Genomic DNA, 18183 nt, shown 5'->3' with positions numbered 1-18183 from the left:
GCTGCATATATATATATATATATATATATATATATACAGTATATATATATATATATATATATATATATATATATATATATACATATATATATATATATATATACCGAGCGCGATGATGTCACGTTATCGTTGGGAAAATGCATTTTTAGACACTATGATTTGCCTGAGCGGCGAGGAGACACCGAGAGAAACAAGCGGTAGAAAACGGATTTGATAGGACAGATTTAAAAAAATAATACAAAACATTTTTTTTTTTTTTTTTTTTTTTTTTTTTTTTTATTTGGGACGCGGGCCGAATTTTGGACGCTAGCGGGCCGGATGCGGAATACATGATACAGAATACATGAAGGACATATCAAATGCAGTAATGAAAATATTAAATACAATAATTAAACAAAACAATAACAAAAATAGGGGAGAATAACTCTGTTTTTTATCCTTGTGGTTGTCTTGCACACTGGAAGAGGTGTTGCAAGGAGTAAGAGACAGACTTATTGGGAGGTACTGTCTTTTTGTTTGATGATGGTCACGGTGTTTGAGCGGCTTTGACGGATGACTCCATTGAGCGTTTTTCGATGCCTAATTTCACTTCACTTTTCACTTTCCCTTAATTTTGAACGTGTGCCATATTAAAAGGTAAAAAAAAGCCCAGCAAATTAGTCAAGTGTGACATTTTTGTTGGGCCTGTTAAATTTCATCACATCACTTTGCTGTGTTTATTTGGGATAATATTATTTGAGGAAACCAACTGATTTGTATTGCATACATTATGTGCATTACCAATAGTCTAGATTTTTTTTTCCACAATAGGATACTGTCATTGCGCTGCAGGCTCTAGCTAACTATGCTGCATTTAGTGGAGCCAACGCCATCGACCTGCGTCTTCATATCTTCGATCATGCCTCTTCATTTATGTTCTCCATCAACTCCACCACATATCTAACATATCAGCAGCAAGAGGTAAGGAATAGATGAACATTTTGTTTATAGAAGCATACAATACATTGCAGAGGCATCGTTAACTTGACTTCTTCCTACTTTTCAGATCAATGCTGAACAGGATATTCACCTCAATGTAAACATTGAAGGAAGAGGATTTGCCATATTCCAGGTTTCTTTTCTAAACCTCATGTCCGTTCACAATAACCACTGTCAATACCACTGAAAATTTGAAGCAACAACCATTCCCCTTTAAATTGTAGGAATGTTTCCATCAAATTGAACTCTCCATAAGCTATGGTTTTAATAGCCGGAACATGACCAGAGTCACTTGAAAGCTGCAGCTGTGCGTGAGCTAATGTGTAATACATTGTAAATGCCAAAACAAAAAACAGCTAAATGCAAATGTAGCGTGATGGCCTATCTGGAACACATAGTGCAGCTTAGAATATTGTTTGCATTAGTGTCTCTGCAATATACTACCGTATTTTTCGGAGTATAAGTCGCACCGGAGTATAAGTCGCACCTGCCTAAAATGCATAATAAAGAAGGAAAAAAACATATATAAGTCGCACTGGAGTATAAGTCGCATTTTTTGGGGAAATGTATTTGATAAAACCCAACACCAAGAATAGACATTTGAAAGGCAATTTAAAATAAATAAAGAAGAGTGAACAACAGGCTGAATAAGTGTATGTTATATGACGCATAAATAACCAACTGAGAACGTGCCTGGTTTGTTAACGTAACATATTATGATAAGAGTCATTCAAATAACTATAACATATAGAACATGCTATACGTTTATCAAACAATCTGTCACTCCTAATCGCTAAATCCCATGAAATCGTATACGTCTAGTCTCTTACGTGAATGACCTAAATAATATTATTTGATATTTTACGGTAATGTGTTAATAATTTCACACATAAGTCGCTCCTGAGTATAAGTCACACCCCCGGCCAAACTATGAAAAAAAACTGCGACTTATAGTCCGAAAAATACGGTACTCACAAGACTTTGGTTAGGGGTTCATTTCTTCATTTTGTTCAATTTAAACGCAATGGTCCACCATCCACTTCCTCCTGTCTGTAAATCAGGATATCTATGTTGAACCTGTGATTGCAATATGCGACAACTCACTTATTGTTTTTCCTTTATTGGAACAACCACTAACGTTTTTGTGGTGCATTTGTGTCCGGTAAACATTGGCATTAATATCAGCCAGTACAGTAAAACGTAACATCATAAAATGTAATATTTAATGTCTTAAACTCTTCCATAAATCCCTCCAGACGAATGTCTTTTACAACCTGGAGAGCAAAGCGTTTTCACAGAAACGCTTCTTGCATGCCAGAGACGAGGAGGCTTTTGAATTAAATGTGAACGTCAATGATGAGGAAGACTACCATCACTTGTTGTTATCTGTGTGTGTCAGGTAAGAGGTTTTATATTTAAACGTGTCATAAATGAAGATGTTTATTGTTTTTACAATGATGGATGATATTTCAATTATTTTACCAATATAATGTCTAGGCTTATCGTCGCCAAAACAACAGTTTGGGAAACAAATATTACACTACAAATGTAATTTGTTAAATTTACCATCATAATTATGTATGTATTTTTATGATCAGTTATGCACAAATGCAAAGTTTTACTTAAGATAACACACACACAGAGATGCAAGTGGGACTGCCGTGGTTGACACGTCTCTTCAACATTTAGTGGAAGTTGGGAAGAGCAACAATCTATTGCAGTGGCGGGTTGTGCATTTCACACCAAGGCCTTCAGTGATGTTCTATGTAGCCCAGCTTTAATGAATACCACATATGATACCATCATTTATGTCACCACATAACCACGATTTAAGAAATACTACACAGAAACGCACTTGCACACTACTTTGCATTGAATCACCTCAATAGTGTACAAAACAGGCTGATTTCCGGCGCATTTAACAATTATTTAAATCAAATGGCCTTGCAAGTATATATTTGTAAACTAATCAACGTTTTGCCCTTCTTCAGCCATCGTGTGTTAAAAAAGCAAGTCTATATCAAATTTCTCTGCTAGCCAAGTTACGTGCGGTTCTGTTGATTTGCATAGCACTCCCTGCTTTCGCAAGTCACAACTTGTGCACACAGGAGGTGTTTAACGGTTCAACATGTGGCAACCTAGTGAAGTGTACTGTCAACAACTTGTGATCTGATTGGCTATCGCAAATGTCTATCAATTGTATGTGCCCTGTTAACCTACACTGCACTAACCGCCGCATTTTTTATTCGGAAGGGCTCCCGCAGATTACATACAGCGCTGGCAACAACCTAGCTGAATTCTGGTTGGATTAAAGCTCTATCTAACGTAAAAAACTCAACACTGGAGTCCAATATGACATGAAGAGAATATGATGAATACTTTTATATATTTAGGGAAAGTAAATCAAAAATAAAGTTAACTTTAATCAATTTATAATCATGATTTATGTTAGGCCAGCAGAGAAGGCCTTGCTGCCCCTGACAGCCCCCCACTGCTCTATTGTCAGACTGGGGTGGTGGCCTCCCTTTTCAAGAAGGGTGACAGAGGGTGTCTTCCAACTACAAGGGAATCATCTACCTCAGCATCCTTTAGAAGTCTATTCCCAAAGAGGTGCAATGTGTTTTTTGCCCTGGTTGTGGAACACTAGACTTGCAAGGGTACTTACTGGCAGGTGCATGGGAGCTTGCCCAACTGGTCCTCATGTGCTTCGTGAAGTTTGAATAGGTATTTGAGCATGTTTGACTGTATTTCAGTTTTTGAAATTCTCTGCAATAATCTTTATAGAAGTGGTTTTAAAACAACTACAAAAATAGTTATATCGTTATAGTCAATCAATCAATCAATCAATCAATCTTTATTTATATAGCCCTAAATCACAAGTGTCTCAAAGGGCTGCACAAGCCACAACGACATCCTCGGTACAAAGCCCACATACGGGCAAGGAAAAACTCACCCCAGTGGGACGTCGATGTGAATGACTATGAGAAACCTTGGAGAGGACCGCATATGTGGGTAACCCCCCCCCTCTTCGGGAGACCGAAAGCAATGGATGTCGAGTGGGTCTGACATAATATTGTGAGAGTCCAGTCCATAGTGGATCCAACATAATAGTAAGAGTCCAGTCCATAGTGGGGCCAGCAGGACACCATCCCGAGCGGAGACGGGTCAGCAGCGCAGAGATGTTCCCAGCCGATGCACAGGCGAGCGGTCCACCCCGGGTCCCGACTCTGGACAGCCAGCACTTCATCCATGGCCACCGGACCTGTGCTCCCCCCCCAAGGAAAAGGGGAGCAGAGGAGAAAAGAAAAGAAACGGCAGATCAACTGGTCTAACAGGGGGGCTATTTAAAGGCTAGAGTATACAAATGAGTTTTAAGATGGGACTTAAATGCTTCTACTGAGGTAGCATCTCTAATTGTTACCGGGAGGGCATTCCATAGTACTGGAGCCCGAATAGAAAACGCTCTATAGCCCGCAGACTTTTTTTGGGCTCTGGGAATCACTAATAAGCCGGAGTTCTTTGAACGCAGATTTCTTGCCGGGACATATGGTACAATGCAATCGACAAGATAGGACGGAGCTAGACCGTGTAGTATTTTATACGTAAGTAGTAAAACCTTAAAGTCGCATCTTAAGTGCACAGGAAGCCAGTGCAGGTGAGCCAGTATAGGCGTAATATGATCAAACTTTCTTGTTCTTGTCAAAAGTCTAGCAGCCGCATTTTGTACCAACTGTAATTTTTTAATGCTAGACATAGGGAGACCCGAAAATAATACGTTACAGTAGTCGAGACGAGACGTAACGAACGCATGAATAATGATCTCAGCGTCGCTAGTGGATAAAATAGAACGAATTTTAGCGATATTACGGAGATGAAAGAAGGCCGTTTTAGTAACACTCTTAATGTGTGATTCAAACGAGAGAGTTGGGTGGAAGATAATACCCAGATTCTTTACTGATTCGCCTTGTGTAATTGTTTGGTTGTCAAATGTTAAGGTGGTATTATTAAATAAATGTCGGTGTTTAGCAGGACCGATAATCAGCATTTCCGTTTTCTTGGCGTTGAGTTGCAAGAAGTTAGCGGACATCCATTGTTTAATTTCATTAAGACACGCCTCCAGCTGACTACAATCCGGCGTGTTGGTCAGCTTTAGGGGCATGTAGAGTTGGGTGTCATCAGCATAACAATGAAAGCTAACACCGTATTTGCGTATGATGTCGCCTAGCGGCAGCATGTAAATACTAAAGAGTGCAGGGCCAAGAACCGAACCCTGAGGGACTCCGCACGTTACCTTAACATAGTCCGAGGTCACATTATTATGGGAGACGCATTGCATCCTGTCAGTAAGATAAGAGTTAAACCACGACAAAGCTAAGTCTGACATACCAATACGTGTTTTGATACGCTCTAATAAAATATTATGATCGACGGTATCGAAAGCAGCGCTAAGATCAAGAAGCAGCAACATAGATGACGCATCAGAATCCATCGTTAGCAGTAGATCATTAGTCATTTTTGCGAGGGCTGTCTCCGTAGAGTGATTTGCCCTGAAACCGGATTGAAAAGGTTCACAGAGATTGTTAGACACTAAGTGTTCATTTAGCTGCTGTGCGACAATTTTTTCGAGGATTTTCGAAATAAAGGGAAGGTGGGACACCGGTCGGTAGTTTACCATGAGGTCAGGATCAAGGTTAGGTCTTTTGAGCAGAGGATGAATAACCGCTTTCTTGAATGCTAGGGGAACAGTGCCAGAGGAAAGTGATAAGTTTATAATATTTAGCACTGATGGACCTAATAATACAAAAAGCTCCTTGATAAGTTTCCCAGGAAGTGGGTCAAGTAAACATGTTGTTTGTTTTATCCCACTTACACGCTGTAATAGTTCCTCTAATGTTATTTCATCAAAAAGAGAGAGACTATTTTGTATTGCAGTATCTGTCGTAGATACAGTTGTATCTGTGTTCATAGAACCCAGTTGTAGCTGGGATGCGTTGTCTTTAATCTCCTTTCTAATGAGTTCAATTTTCTTATTAAAGAAATTCATAAAGTCATCTGCCGAGTGGGTGGAGCTATTGGGAGGAGTCCCTTGTTGGGTTAGCGATGCTACTGTACTAAACAAAAATTTAGGGTCGTTTTTGTTGAGGTGGATGAGATTTGAGTAATATTTAGCTTTAGCTAAGGTAAGCATGCGTTTATACGATATTAAACTATCACTCCATGCTTGATGGAAAACCTCTAGCTTGGTCGCGCGCCATTTGCGTTCCAACTTTCTACATGATAATTTATGAGCTCTGGTTTCCTCTGTAAACCATGGGGTGCGCCTTTTAGGGGCCCTTTTTTGTTTTAGTGGTGCTATACTATCAATGGTTTTGTACAGGGCATTGTCAAAGTTGTTAGTGAGGTTATCAATAGAGCCGACATAATTTGGGAATGGTGCCATTACCGAAGGCAGTAGGTCAGCAAGAGTCATCGTTGTGGCAGCATTAATGTTGCGGCTGCTATAGCAGTTATTATTATTATTAGTTTGTTGACAATGAGTCAGAACTTCGAATTTTATAAGGTAATGATCGGACATTACTTTAGTATACGGGAGTACCATAACTTTGGAGGTGGTGACACCCCTGACCAGCACTAGATCTATCGTATTGCCGTTGCGATGCGTAGGTTCATTTATTATTTGTGTAAGACCACAGCTATCAATTATAGTCTGGAGCGCCACGCACTGAGGGTCCGATGGGGTATTCATATGGATATTAAAGTCCCCCATTATGATTATATTGTCTGCGTGCGTCACTAGATCAGCAACGAACTCTGAGAATTCATTAATAAAGTCCGAGTAGGGCCCTGGGGGGAGGTAGATAACAGCCATATCGAGAGGCAGCGGTGCGACAGACCTCATAGTAAGCACCTCAAACGATTTGTATTTATTATTTAGGTTAGGGGTAAGGTTAAAGTTTTCATTGTATATTAGTGCGACCCCCCACCCCTTTTAAGGGGACGGGCAATATGCGCATTCGTATAGTTAGGAGGAGATGCCTCATTTAGGGCAAAAAATTTGTCTGGTTTGAGCCAGGTTTCGCTAAGACCAATGACGTTAAGATTGTTGTCTCTAATGACCTCATTAACTAATAACGTTTTGGGAGACAATGATCTTATGTTTAAAAAGCCCATATTATAAGTATTGGGCTGTTTTGACGAGTTTTTGTTTAAATTATCCGTAGTAGAAATATTAATAATGTTGCGTTTATTATACGTAGTGCACTTTAAATAGTTTCGACCATATCTAGGAATTGATACGACGGGAATTTTCAGATTGTTTGCTTGATGCTGCGATCGACTGAACGCATCATGATTTGCCACCTCAGTAGAATGCATATCTACCCCGGACACATTCACAACAGAAAACACATTATGTGAGTTGTGTGTTATTCTAAGAAAATTGCTATGCGTACAGGAATTATCCAGCCTGGTGCTGGCTAGTTCTAGCTTAACTGACTCCTCACCCGGACTAGCAGGCTCTGTAATGGCCTGTGACCGGGCTTGCTCTAGTGTAGTTAGTCAAATGTGACTTAAACAGTAGTCTATGTTCTTAGACAGGATGATGGCGCCTTCCTGGTTAGGGTGAAGGCCGTCCCTCATCAGCAAGCCTGGTTTGCCCCAGAAAGAGGGCCAATTATCAATAAACGTTAGTCCCTGTTGTCTACAGAAGCTAGCCAGCCACTTGTTAAGCGAGACTAATCTGCTATATCTCTCATCATTGCCTCTCGCAGGCTGGGGGCCAGAGACAATTACTCGATGCCTGGACATCTTTCTAGCGAGATCACAAGTCCTGGCTATGTTTCTCTTTGTAATCTCTGACTGTCTCATCCTGGTGTCATTGGAGCCAACGTGTACAACTATATTCGCATAACTAGTGGTGCGATTAGCCTGTCGTACGTGTTTACTAGGCCTGTTGCGAGTTAGCTCCCTAAGATTAGCCTCAATGTCAGGTGCTCGGGCCCCTGGGATGCACTTAATTGTGGCTGGTTTGCTAAGCTTTATGTTTCGGGTGATGGAGTCCCCTATGACTAAGGTGTGGTGCCTGGTAGACTGGGGTGTAGGACTAGCTAAAGAGCTAAATCTATTATGCGTCTCAACCGGTACACCGTAGCTTGTAGGCCGCTTAGGACTACTACAGGCTGGGCTAGTTAGCTCGCTACAGCTAACGCTAGCAGATGTGTCCGCAACATCTAAAGTTACGAGATTACTCTGCTCTAACTGGCGGACACGGCCCTCTAGCAGAGCCAGCCTCTCCGTGAGTAAGGTGCAAGACGCGCAGGAAGCCATACTCACGGTGTTTTCTGTCACCGAGTGAAGTTCCTGCTGTCTTCCGAGAAGTCCTGGTCACGGTGTGCAGGAGTAGACTCCTTCTGACCGGCGCCCGGCGACGCCTTTCTCCGCGCTAGCTTCGTTAGCTTAGCAGCTAGCTAGCTGCGGGAGGGGTGGAGAGACAGAGATCGGGTGATTTGCAAGTTAAATAGTACTACTAAATATGTTGAGAAAGTAATAAAGAAAGCTGCAGAATAATTTAAAAGCACACAAATAGAACGATACTTAGCTTTTTCGAAACAGCGAGCAGTCAGCGAGCAGTCACGCACTAGTCGATAAAAATTTCCTGTAATTTTAGAATGTTGAAGAATTTAGTCGACTAAAACCAAACTAAATCTTAGTCAAACAAGGTTACTAAAATAAGACTGAACTAAAATAAATTGTTGTCAAAAGACTATAAACATGGTGACTCTAAATGCAGAGGCAGATGAAAGAGAAGTGAGAACACGGAAGAACAAGTGATATGCACAGAAATAAGATCCAGACCTTTGCATGAGGAAATGTTCTGCATCTGGATCTATGAGACTTTTAGTCTACAGTAATGATGTCCTTGTATCCCGTTCAGCCAGAAGGCAAACACTCTTAATTTATCGGTTGATCTACATTCCTACCCTCACCTATGGTCACAAGCTCTACATAGTCATCGAAAGAAAAACATTGTGGAGCGGACGAGACGAGTTCCCTCTGTAGGGTGGCTTGACTAGGGATGATGTTCGTTAAGAAATGATCGATGTCGATGCCATTATCGAATCCTCTTATGGAACTGATTCCTTATCGAATCTCTTATCAAATCCAGATAGGTTGTTGTGTGTGCACTGAGTTCCAAAAGCTGTAGATGTTATATGACTGGGCCGGCACGCTGTTTATATGGAGGAAAAGCGGACGTGACTGAGGACAGCATGCGGGTGAAGGTTTCAGGTGAGAGAGGACGCTAAAGGCTTTTGATTGATTGATTGAAAGTTTTATTAGTAGATTTCACAGTACAGTACACATTCCGTACAATTGACCACTAAATGGTAACAGTCGAATAAGTTTTTCAACTTGTGGTCCAAGTTAATCAATTCATGGCACGCCCCCAGTGAGCATATAGTGCTGCTATGTGCGTTGTAAATAAAAAAAATGCCGACAAACACATCACCAACTTGGACGAGTTGCTGACTTTCAACATCCCGGTGAAGCACACTGTGCAGAAGAAGGGGACCAGCACGGTAGAGAATCGATACGCACAACGGGGCAAGAGAAGTCGGCTTTTACTGTTGTGCTAGCTTGCTATGCTAATGGACAACGAGACTGACTTTGAAAATGACGAGAGGGAATCTGGCGTGTTTGAAGGAAAACTTGCCCAGCTGTTCATTTGGGACACAGAAGATGAGGACTTTGATGGATTTGTGGATGAATATTGATAAAAAAATAATGTGAGTACATTGATAAATACTTCAATAAAGTACAACCGAACTCAGCTTTGCTCCTGCTGCCTTTTTAAAACAGCGTCCATGCATACTAGCATATGTTTTAAGCTAGCGTATGTTTAACCATGCCTGCGTCCCAAAATACGCTGCGCTTTACTTATGCGTTAAATACAGAAATAGCACTTGTAACTGACAAGGTGCCTTTTAATACGGTGCGCCCTATGGTCGCGAAAATACGGTATAGTGGCTTCGATAACGGGAACCGGTTCTCCAAAAGGGATTCGAATCCATGTAGTCGGTTCTTATCTTATCGAAGCATCGTGAGAACAGGTTTTTGAACATCATCCCTAAGCTTGACTCACCCTAAGAGATGGGGTGAGAAATTCCGCCACCCAGAAGGAGCTTAGAGTAGACCCACTGATCCTTCACATTGAGAGGAGGAGGAGAAGTTGGATGGGACCGAGTCCGGCTCCCTGGTGTGGTGTCCTTGGCATGCACAGCTGAGAGGAAGCCCAATGGTAGACCAAGGACATGTTGCAAATATTGACCTGGGAAAACCTTGGTCTCCTCCTGGTGGAACTGGAAGGGATGGTTTATACCCCAGATTGATCTCTAGTTAATCACAGAGCACAATTATTCACACGCTCTGTACAGTCACCCCTTTAGAGTCTTTGTGATCACTTCACAAGGACTACAGTTTATTTGAATTTTCTTTTTCAGATACTTTGTATAACCTACTTAATATTTTCAATGTTTCTTGTCCAGATTAAAGAACAGTCAGGTCATAACCCAAACAGGCATGGTTGTACTGGATGTAGGGATGCTCAGTGGCTTCACTCTTCACCCTGGGGCTGTTGCTCCGACGCATCTGATCAGAAAGGTGGAGACCCTGCCTCAGAATGTCTACCTCTACCTGCATTCTGTGAGTCCTAATCAACTTGATTTGAGATTAGTTTCCTCCAAACATGTTTAACAAAATAACATTAAGGAACACTAACATTCAACATGCACTGAAAATGAGTAGGAAGAAGCAGAGTTTATTCAATCCTACTCTTCCGATTTGTGATCATCTGTTCACTTTCACGTGTTTCGCATGCACACATTAAAAATGTGTCTGCCATTTAAAAAAAAAGGAACAAAATATACACAAAGAATGTATAATCAATCTGTAGATCACTTATTTAATCATGAATGAATTCATACACGATGTATAGTCAATAATCTACGAAATAAATGTTGCATGAATACATCCATTCATTTTCTACCGCTTGTTCCTCTCGGGGATGCGGGGGGTGCTGGAGCCTATCTCAGCTGCATTCAGACGGAAGGCGGGTGCATGAATACATATTGAGATAAATAATAACAGACACAATGTGGTTCCAGCAGTCTGCTTCCTCCTTTTGTCTTGTAAAAAGCCACATGTTACACAAACTGGTTCATATTAGGACACTGTTTCAGTTCTTCACTTGTCTCTTTCATAATTTCCCTGAGAATGTTCATATGCTAAAAGTTTTTAATGAAATACAGGCATACATTTTAGATAGCATTTTTCATTTGCATTTCTGTCTTGCTGAAAAACAAATGGTTGTACAATATCGGTGACATGTTGTTGTTTGCTTTGTGCATATTTTTAATGTTTAATATTTATGATTTTAAGGTTTTGTGGATTGGCTGTAACCAATATTTTGTATTATAAATGCTCTTTTTGCATTCTGGTTTGTGACTGTAGTGTGCTTTTATAGTAATAATTCAGAGTGAAGAGTTAAACATTTTGTGGAGGAATTTTTAGTCCAAATCGTGTTTGATCTTTGATAATGATACCTAGAAATTAGTTGTTTTTTACCTGGTCAATGCATACACTAGCTACACTATTCTATTTATTTTTTCATTTTTCCTAACATTTTTGCTTTAGCTCCTGAATCAAACTTGGTTGTGTCATTTGTGAGTCATTTTAACTTTAAAGTATTTTAAGGATATAACCAGTCATTTTATATTAAACAACTTTGGTCCAAGTATTGACCACAGGGGTACGTCACAAACTATTTCCATCCTGAGCCATACATAATGTTCCAATTTGTTATGTAGCGTTTCACGCAATTCAAAGCCTTTCCTCGTTTCAGTACTGTTCTAATTTACATAAAGATATTAACCTACATCTTTTTCATTAGAGCTGTCTTTCTTTAGGCACACTTTCATAATGTAAAACAGTGATTTTTAAACTGTTGGCTCCATCTAGCTCAGTGGTTCTTAACCTGGATTCGATCGAACCCTAGGGGTTCGGTGAGTCGGCCTCAGGGGTTCGGCAGAGCCTCCGCCGCGGAGGTCAAGACACGCCCGACTCATTGTGTAAACAAAAACTTCTCCCTGTCGGCGTATTATGGATACCCCCAAACAATGTTCCTTTTAATTTTCTATATAGGGACGGCGTGGCGCAGTGGAAGAGTGGACGTGCGCGACCCGAGGGTCCCTGGTTCAATCCCCACCTAGTACCAACCTCGTCATGTCCGTTGTGTCCTGAGCAAGACACTTCACCCTTGCTCCTGATGGGTGCTGGTTAGCGCCTTGCATGGCAGCTCCCTCCATCAGTGTGTGAATGTGTGTGTGAATGGGTAAATGTGGAAGTAGTGTCAAAGCGCTTTGAGTACCTTGAAGGTAGAAAAGCGCTATACAAGTACAACCCATTTATTTATTTATCATTTATATGTGTGAGCAAACGCAAAAACTCCTTGAGCATTCAGTGGAGCACATGTGAGCGACGTCAGACGTGCACATGCACTGTGGTCACACCTGCAGCACACCTGTCCCAAACCTGACTAAACAACAAGTTCAATGTTTTATTATTATAATCAAATGACAGCAGTCATTTCCATGAGATTATTTTCTAATATAAGTGTTTTGGCCCACTTACAATGACTATAACATATTGTTTTTCATGAGTTGTGTACTAGTATTATATGTCTGGGTGGAGGTCTTGCTTTGGAAATAATGTGTACCCCTTTCAGATATCGCATTTAGTTCCAACTAAAACATTCACATGTTGCACAATGAGATGTAAACATGGGATCATGTGTACATTCCTGTAACTTTCTGTTTGTAAAATATATCGTTATTAGTATTTATTTATCGTGTTATGATTACGGTTCGGGTTCGGTGAATGTGCATATGAAACTGGTGGGGTTCGGTACCTCCAACAAGGTTAAGAACCACTGATCTAGCTGTAGACCAAATATTTACTTCATGAAATGTTCAAACACAGTGTTACTGTTCAAACTGTGTGTAATGTTGTAGTTGCCAAAATAATAAATATACTTGGTAAATAAAACATCTGCCTTGTTTTAATGAATACTCAGGCATACTACACTACTGTATTTTAATGTTAGTTGTTATGGTGGTACTTGGAGAGCCAAGTGTTTTCTGAAGTGGTACTTGGTGAAAAAGGTTTGAGAACCACTGATGTAAAGCAATCCAATACAAGCACTGTGCCAGAAATTATGTCTATGCCTATTATTAGTGGAATGCATCACACTGAAGAATAGTTCAAATATTTTGAAACTCTCTTAAACAAGAGCTAAATAACAACACTAAGCAGCTAATGTCTTTATTATTATTTAAAGGAGCATTGTGGTCCACACAATAGCTGATATTTATTAGACTAACGTGCATGCATTTAATTTACCATTTGTTACATTATGCTTGCAGCTCAACAAATCAGAGGTCTGTATCCAAATTCCACTCATCAGAGTGTTCAAAGTGGCTCACATCCAGGATGCTCTGGTGCAAGTTTATGACTACTATGAACCCAGTAAGTACCGCTACATACTAAACATAAACACACATGAGCACCACAAACCTTAAGATGTTGGTTGCAATCACTCACAGTGCATGTGATGGAATAATGTAAAGTTGAATATACTGAAATCACATACATCATCGGGTTGTCATTTGGATGTCATAATAACACCATTTGCTCTTGCTTTACAGCGAGGAGAGCAGAAACAACATATAATTCTGATGCGCTCCGCCACATGGACTCGTGTGCCTTCTGTGGTGAGGACTGTCATCTGTGTAAGACGGGAATTCCTATTGTGGTGCCTGCAAATTTCTCAGCTCACTCAATAAGAAGCACCACCTACAGCGTTTGTTGCCTTCTATTTGGAATGATTACAGGCTACTTTTTCATTATAGTAGTATAGTTAAATTATAGTCTAATTTGATCCACCTATTCGATTGTATGTGTAATTAAGACATACTACACAACAATTGCATTATCAACAGGTGCATTCAAGTGTTGTAATGTAGTCTGTATCCCCCCCACCGCCAGAAATTGTCTAAAAATAAATTTTGCACCTACAGAAAGCAAATACAATAAATTGTTATTAAATTTGTCCGATATGTTTAGTTATGAATCTTCAACCGTAATCATTTGCCACATTATGTAACTGTGGAATGCAAACAGACCTGCAGATAGATGCACAGCAAACACATCCATGTGAATAATCAAAGAGTAATCAAGCATCTTCATAGCTGAGCCGGAAAATGTTGCTTTCAATCAAAAGTCTTGTGACACACATCACACATGTGTTCAGTCATGAAAGCAGTGTTAATCTACTGACATCTTACATAAAGTTTACCTGCATTTTATCAGTAAACATATAGTCCCACACAACAAAAACACATCGCACCAAACAGATTAAGTAGCAAAGACAAAATATGTAATGATAACCATAGAACTAAGAATAGGATTTACAGAACCAGGATCTGGTGGCTCACTGCAATATAAGAAATACTATTCAAATACAAACTAGTGATGTCGAGCATACAATTAAAAAGTAAATACTGACAAGAAACCTCCACAAAGCTCAAGATGTGTAGCTGCAAACCTATGTATTAAGAATGGTAAATGTTACTTTATACTGTACATTGCCTATAGAGCAGGGGTGGCCACACTTTTTCTGCAGGCGAGCTACTTTTCAATTGACCAAGTCGAGGGGATCTACCTCATTCAAATATATATTTTATATTTATTTATTTATGGAGACATTTTTGTTAACAAGTTAATTGTGTTTTATGATAATACAAGCATGTTTAACACATATAGATTATTTTATTTCATGAAGACAAAAATATAAGTTGGTGTATTACCTGATTCTGATGACTTGCATTGATTGGAATCAGACAGTAGTGATGATAACGTCCACATTTTCAGATGGAGGAGAAAAAAAGTCCTTCTTTCTGTCCAATACCACATGAAAATGGTTGGTTTTTGGCATCTTATTTGTCCAGCTTCCATACTCATTTTTATACACTTTACAAGAAATACATTGGCGGCAAACTCCGTAGCTTGCGAGCTTGTGCACGCCAGCTTTCTGAGACTCTTATGTTGTTAGCTCAGGCAGGATGAAGCAGCGCTTTTATTGTGAAGACAGGAACTGTGCAGTCGGTCTTTAGAGCATACTTGCCAACCCTCCCGGATTTTCCGGGAGACTCCCGAAATTCAGCGCATCTCCCGAAAACCTCCCGGGACAAATTTTCTCCCGAAAATCTCCCGAAATTCAGGCGGACCTGGAGGCCACGCCCCCTCCAGCTCCATGCGGACTTGAGTGAGGACAGCCTGTTTTCACATCCGCTTTCCCACAATATAAACAGCGTGCCTGCCCAATCACGTTATAACTGTAGAATGATGGAGGGCGAGTTCTTGGTTTCTTATGTGGGTTTATTGTTAGGCAGTTTCATTAACGTCCTCCCAGCGCGGTAACAACACACAACAACAGCAGTCACGTTTTCGTCTACCGTAAAGCAGTTCGTCTGCCGTAAACAGCAATGTTGTGACACTCTTAAACAGGACAATACTGCCATCTACTGTACATGCATATGTGACAATAACATCTAGGGCTTTTAGAGAGTGCAGTCCACAACTGCGCACACAACAAGGAGACAAAGCAGAAGGAGGAGGAAGATACAGCCATGGCGACGCCGACGACGAGTGAGATGAAGAAATACGCTTGTAAGTTCCAAGCCGCAGCTGCGATTGGACCTGGATAGCCTCCGGGAAGAAGTAGTGGACTACCAAGTGCTTGGCAGTGAAGATCTTCCTCAGGATGCAAAGATTGACCGGTTTTGGGCCATGCTAGGGAGAGATGGAAGATACCAGACTCTAGTGCATTTGATGAAAGCACTTTTGTGCATGCCACACAGCAATGCATCATCAGAGAGGGTGTTCAGCATGGTTAGAAAAATAGTGACAGAGAATAGAACAAGGATGGACAATTCAACCCTTAACTCAACAATGAGTAGATGAGTGTTATGTGTGTGTATATGTGTAAATAAATGAACACTGAAATTCAAGTATTTCTCCTATTTATATATATATATATATATATATATATATATATATATATATATATATATATATATATATATATATAGCTAGAATTCACTGAAAGTCAAGTATTTCTTATATATATGAAATACTTGACTTGGAGAATTCTAGCTGTAAATATACTCCTCCCCTCTTAACCACGCCCCCCAATCACGCCCCCCCGACCACGCCCCCCCCCCCCACCTCCCGAAATCGGAGGTCTCAAGGTTGGCAAGTAAATAAATAAATGATAAATGGGTTGTACTTGTATAGCGCTTTTCTACCTTCAAGGTACTCAAAGCGCTTTGACACTACTTCCACATTTACCCATTCACACACACATTCACACACTGATGGAGGGAGCTGCCATGCAAGGCGCTAACCAGCACCCATCAGGAGCAAGGGTGAAGTATGCTTTAGAGTTTTGACGGCAGGTACGACGTGAGAGTCTATTGAAATAAAAAGTGTTTCTCGCCTTCCTGTCAGTCATGTTTTTCTTAATAATGATCTCACAGCAGCCAGCGTCATCTCACAAGACCCTCGGGTGCCGTGAATGTCAATCAAGTGACAAAAGTGACATCATAGTGAAGATTGATGATCGCTAATTTTGAGGTCCATTTTTTTAATGCCTGGCTGGTGATCGACCGACACACCCTCCACGATCGACGTAATGAGCACCCCTGATATAGAGTGAATGAATGAATGAGCCTCCAGATTGAATTTCCTATATTATCTTTTATTGTGTTTTTTATTAAATTGTGGGGACTGAGGGAAATCACCATTTGCACAAACAATTTTTTTATATGTCAAAAACTCGCATGTGGGCAGTAGACCCCAGGATGCAGAGACAGAACACGGTGTGCAGGTAAAAATGGTAATTTCATTATCTTAGCAGCAACAAAAAAGATAGCAACATTATGCAGAACAGCAACAGACTAAGGTGTGCACACAATGCACCAGCACCGTCTGAGACATGTAAAGTACCCAGATGGTGATAGTCAACAGGTCTCCTAATCACCAACAGAGGCAGGTGTGTCAATCAGCACTCCACACTGGCTGTGGCGAGGCAGGGAAAGCATGTAGGAAATTAAAAAGCTGGGAGGAAGGAGTGCTGACACTAACTAAACACTGGGAAATCATATATACGGCCAGACCTGGATGGCAGGTCAGGACACTATACCGATCAAAGTTATTGGCCTAGTTCTGTAAATCATAGTTCAACAAAGTGAACTTTACCTGACAGTAGTAGCAATTCCAAACATGGAAATTTGAAGATATGGTGTATCACACAAAAAACAGAATAAAACAATGCAGAATAATACACATCTTTGAAATTTTGGAGTTGTGGCTATAAATCAAAAGTAATGTTGGCCTTTGAGGAGATGTTCCTAAATGTGTCCTCCAGGCTGTGCACTGCAACAGAGTGGATCAGAAAACATGCAGGTTCACAAACACTAGATGGCAGACTTGGCATCATGAGGAAGGTGTATGTTGGACGGATTTTAAAACACTGTAATAAGGGAACCCAAATGTCATTGTGTAATAATGATAATGCTTGAATTTACAGTTTGTAGTACTCATAAACATACTCAAAGTGGATCAAGGGAATTGTATTATTCACTCAACTGCAGGGCTGCCAACTCCCTGAAAAATCAACACAACACAGTTTTTGTGCCTTTTTAATTTGTGTAAAACGATGGATTTTCATTCAATTTAACTCTAACCTGAATTTAATTGGATGCATGTTTATTGGGATGAAGTATTATACATACCCTGAGATTGGTAGGTTGGGAGTTCATACCCCGGCCGAGTCATACCAAAGACTATAAAAATGGGGCCCATTACCTCCCTGCTTGGCACTCAGCATCAAGGGTTGAAATTGGGAGTTAAATCACCACAAATAATTCCCGGGCGCGGCCACCGCTGCTGCCTACTGCTCTCCTCACCTCCCAGGGGGTGATCAAGGGTGATGGGTCAAATGCAGAGAATAATTTCGCCACACCTAGTGTGTGTGTGACAATCATCGGTACTTTAACTTTAGCTTAATATTAATATATATATATTATATAG

The 18183-nt window shown here is 40.5% G+C and overlaps 1 protein-coding gene across 4 annotated transcripts in view; it reads left to right on the top strand.

Annotated features, from left to right (window-relative positions):
* cd109 (CD109 molecule) overlaps positions 1–14101 on the top strand; it is a 75803-nt gene extending 61702 nt beyond the window's left edge. For all 4 annotated transcript variants that reach the window (XM_061968617.2, XM_061968616.2, XM_061968619.2 and 1 more), the window contains 6 exons: positions 811–960; positions 1046–1111; positions 2235–2377; positions 10521–10677; positions 13455–13557; positions 13737–14101. In XM_061968617.2, the coding sequence (XP_061824601.2) occupies positions 811–960; positions 1046–1111; positions 2235–2377; positions 10521–10677; positions 13455–13557; positions 13737–13948 (831 nt within the window). In that variant the 3' untranslated portion in view covers positions 13949–14101. The remainder of the gene's footprint in view (positions 1–810; positions 961–1045; positions 1112–2234; positions 2378–10520; positions 10678–13454; positions 13558–13736) is intronic.
* Positions 14102–18183: the final 4082 nt, after the last annotated feature.

The sequence above is a fragment of the Nerophis lumbriciformis genome, linkage group LG08, assembly GCF_033978685.3.
Source record: "Nerophis lumbriciformis linkage group LG08, RoL_Nlum_v2.1, whole genome shotgun sequence".
In the NCBI taxonomy this organism is placed as follows: Eukaryota; Metazoa; Chordata; class Actinopteri; order Syngnathiformes; family Syngnathidae; genus Nerophis; species Nerophis lumbriciformis.
The sequence above is the reverse complement of the archived record's forward strand: the minus strand, read 5'-3'. Positions and strand labels throughout refer to the sequence as shown.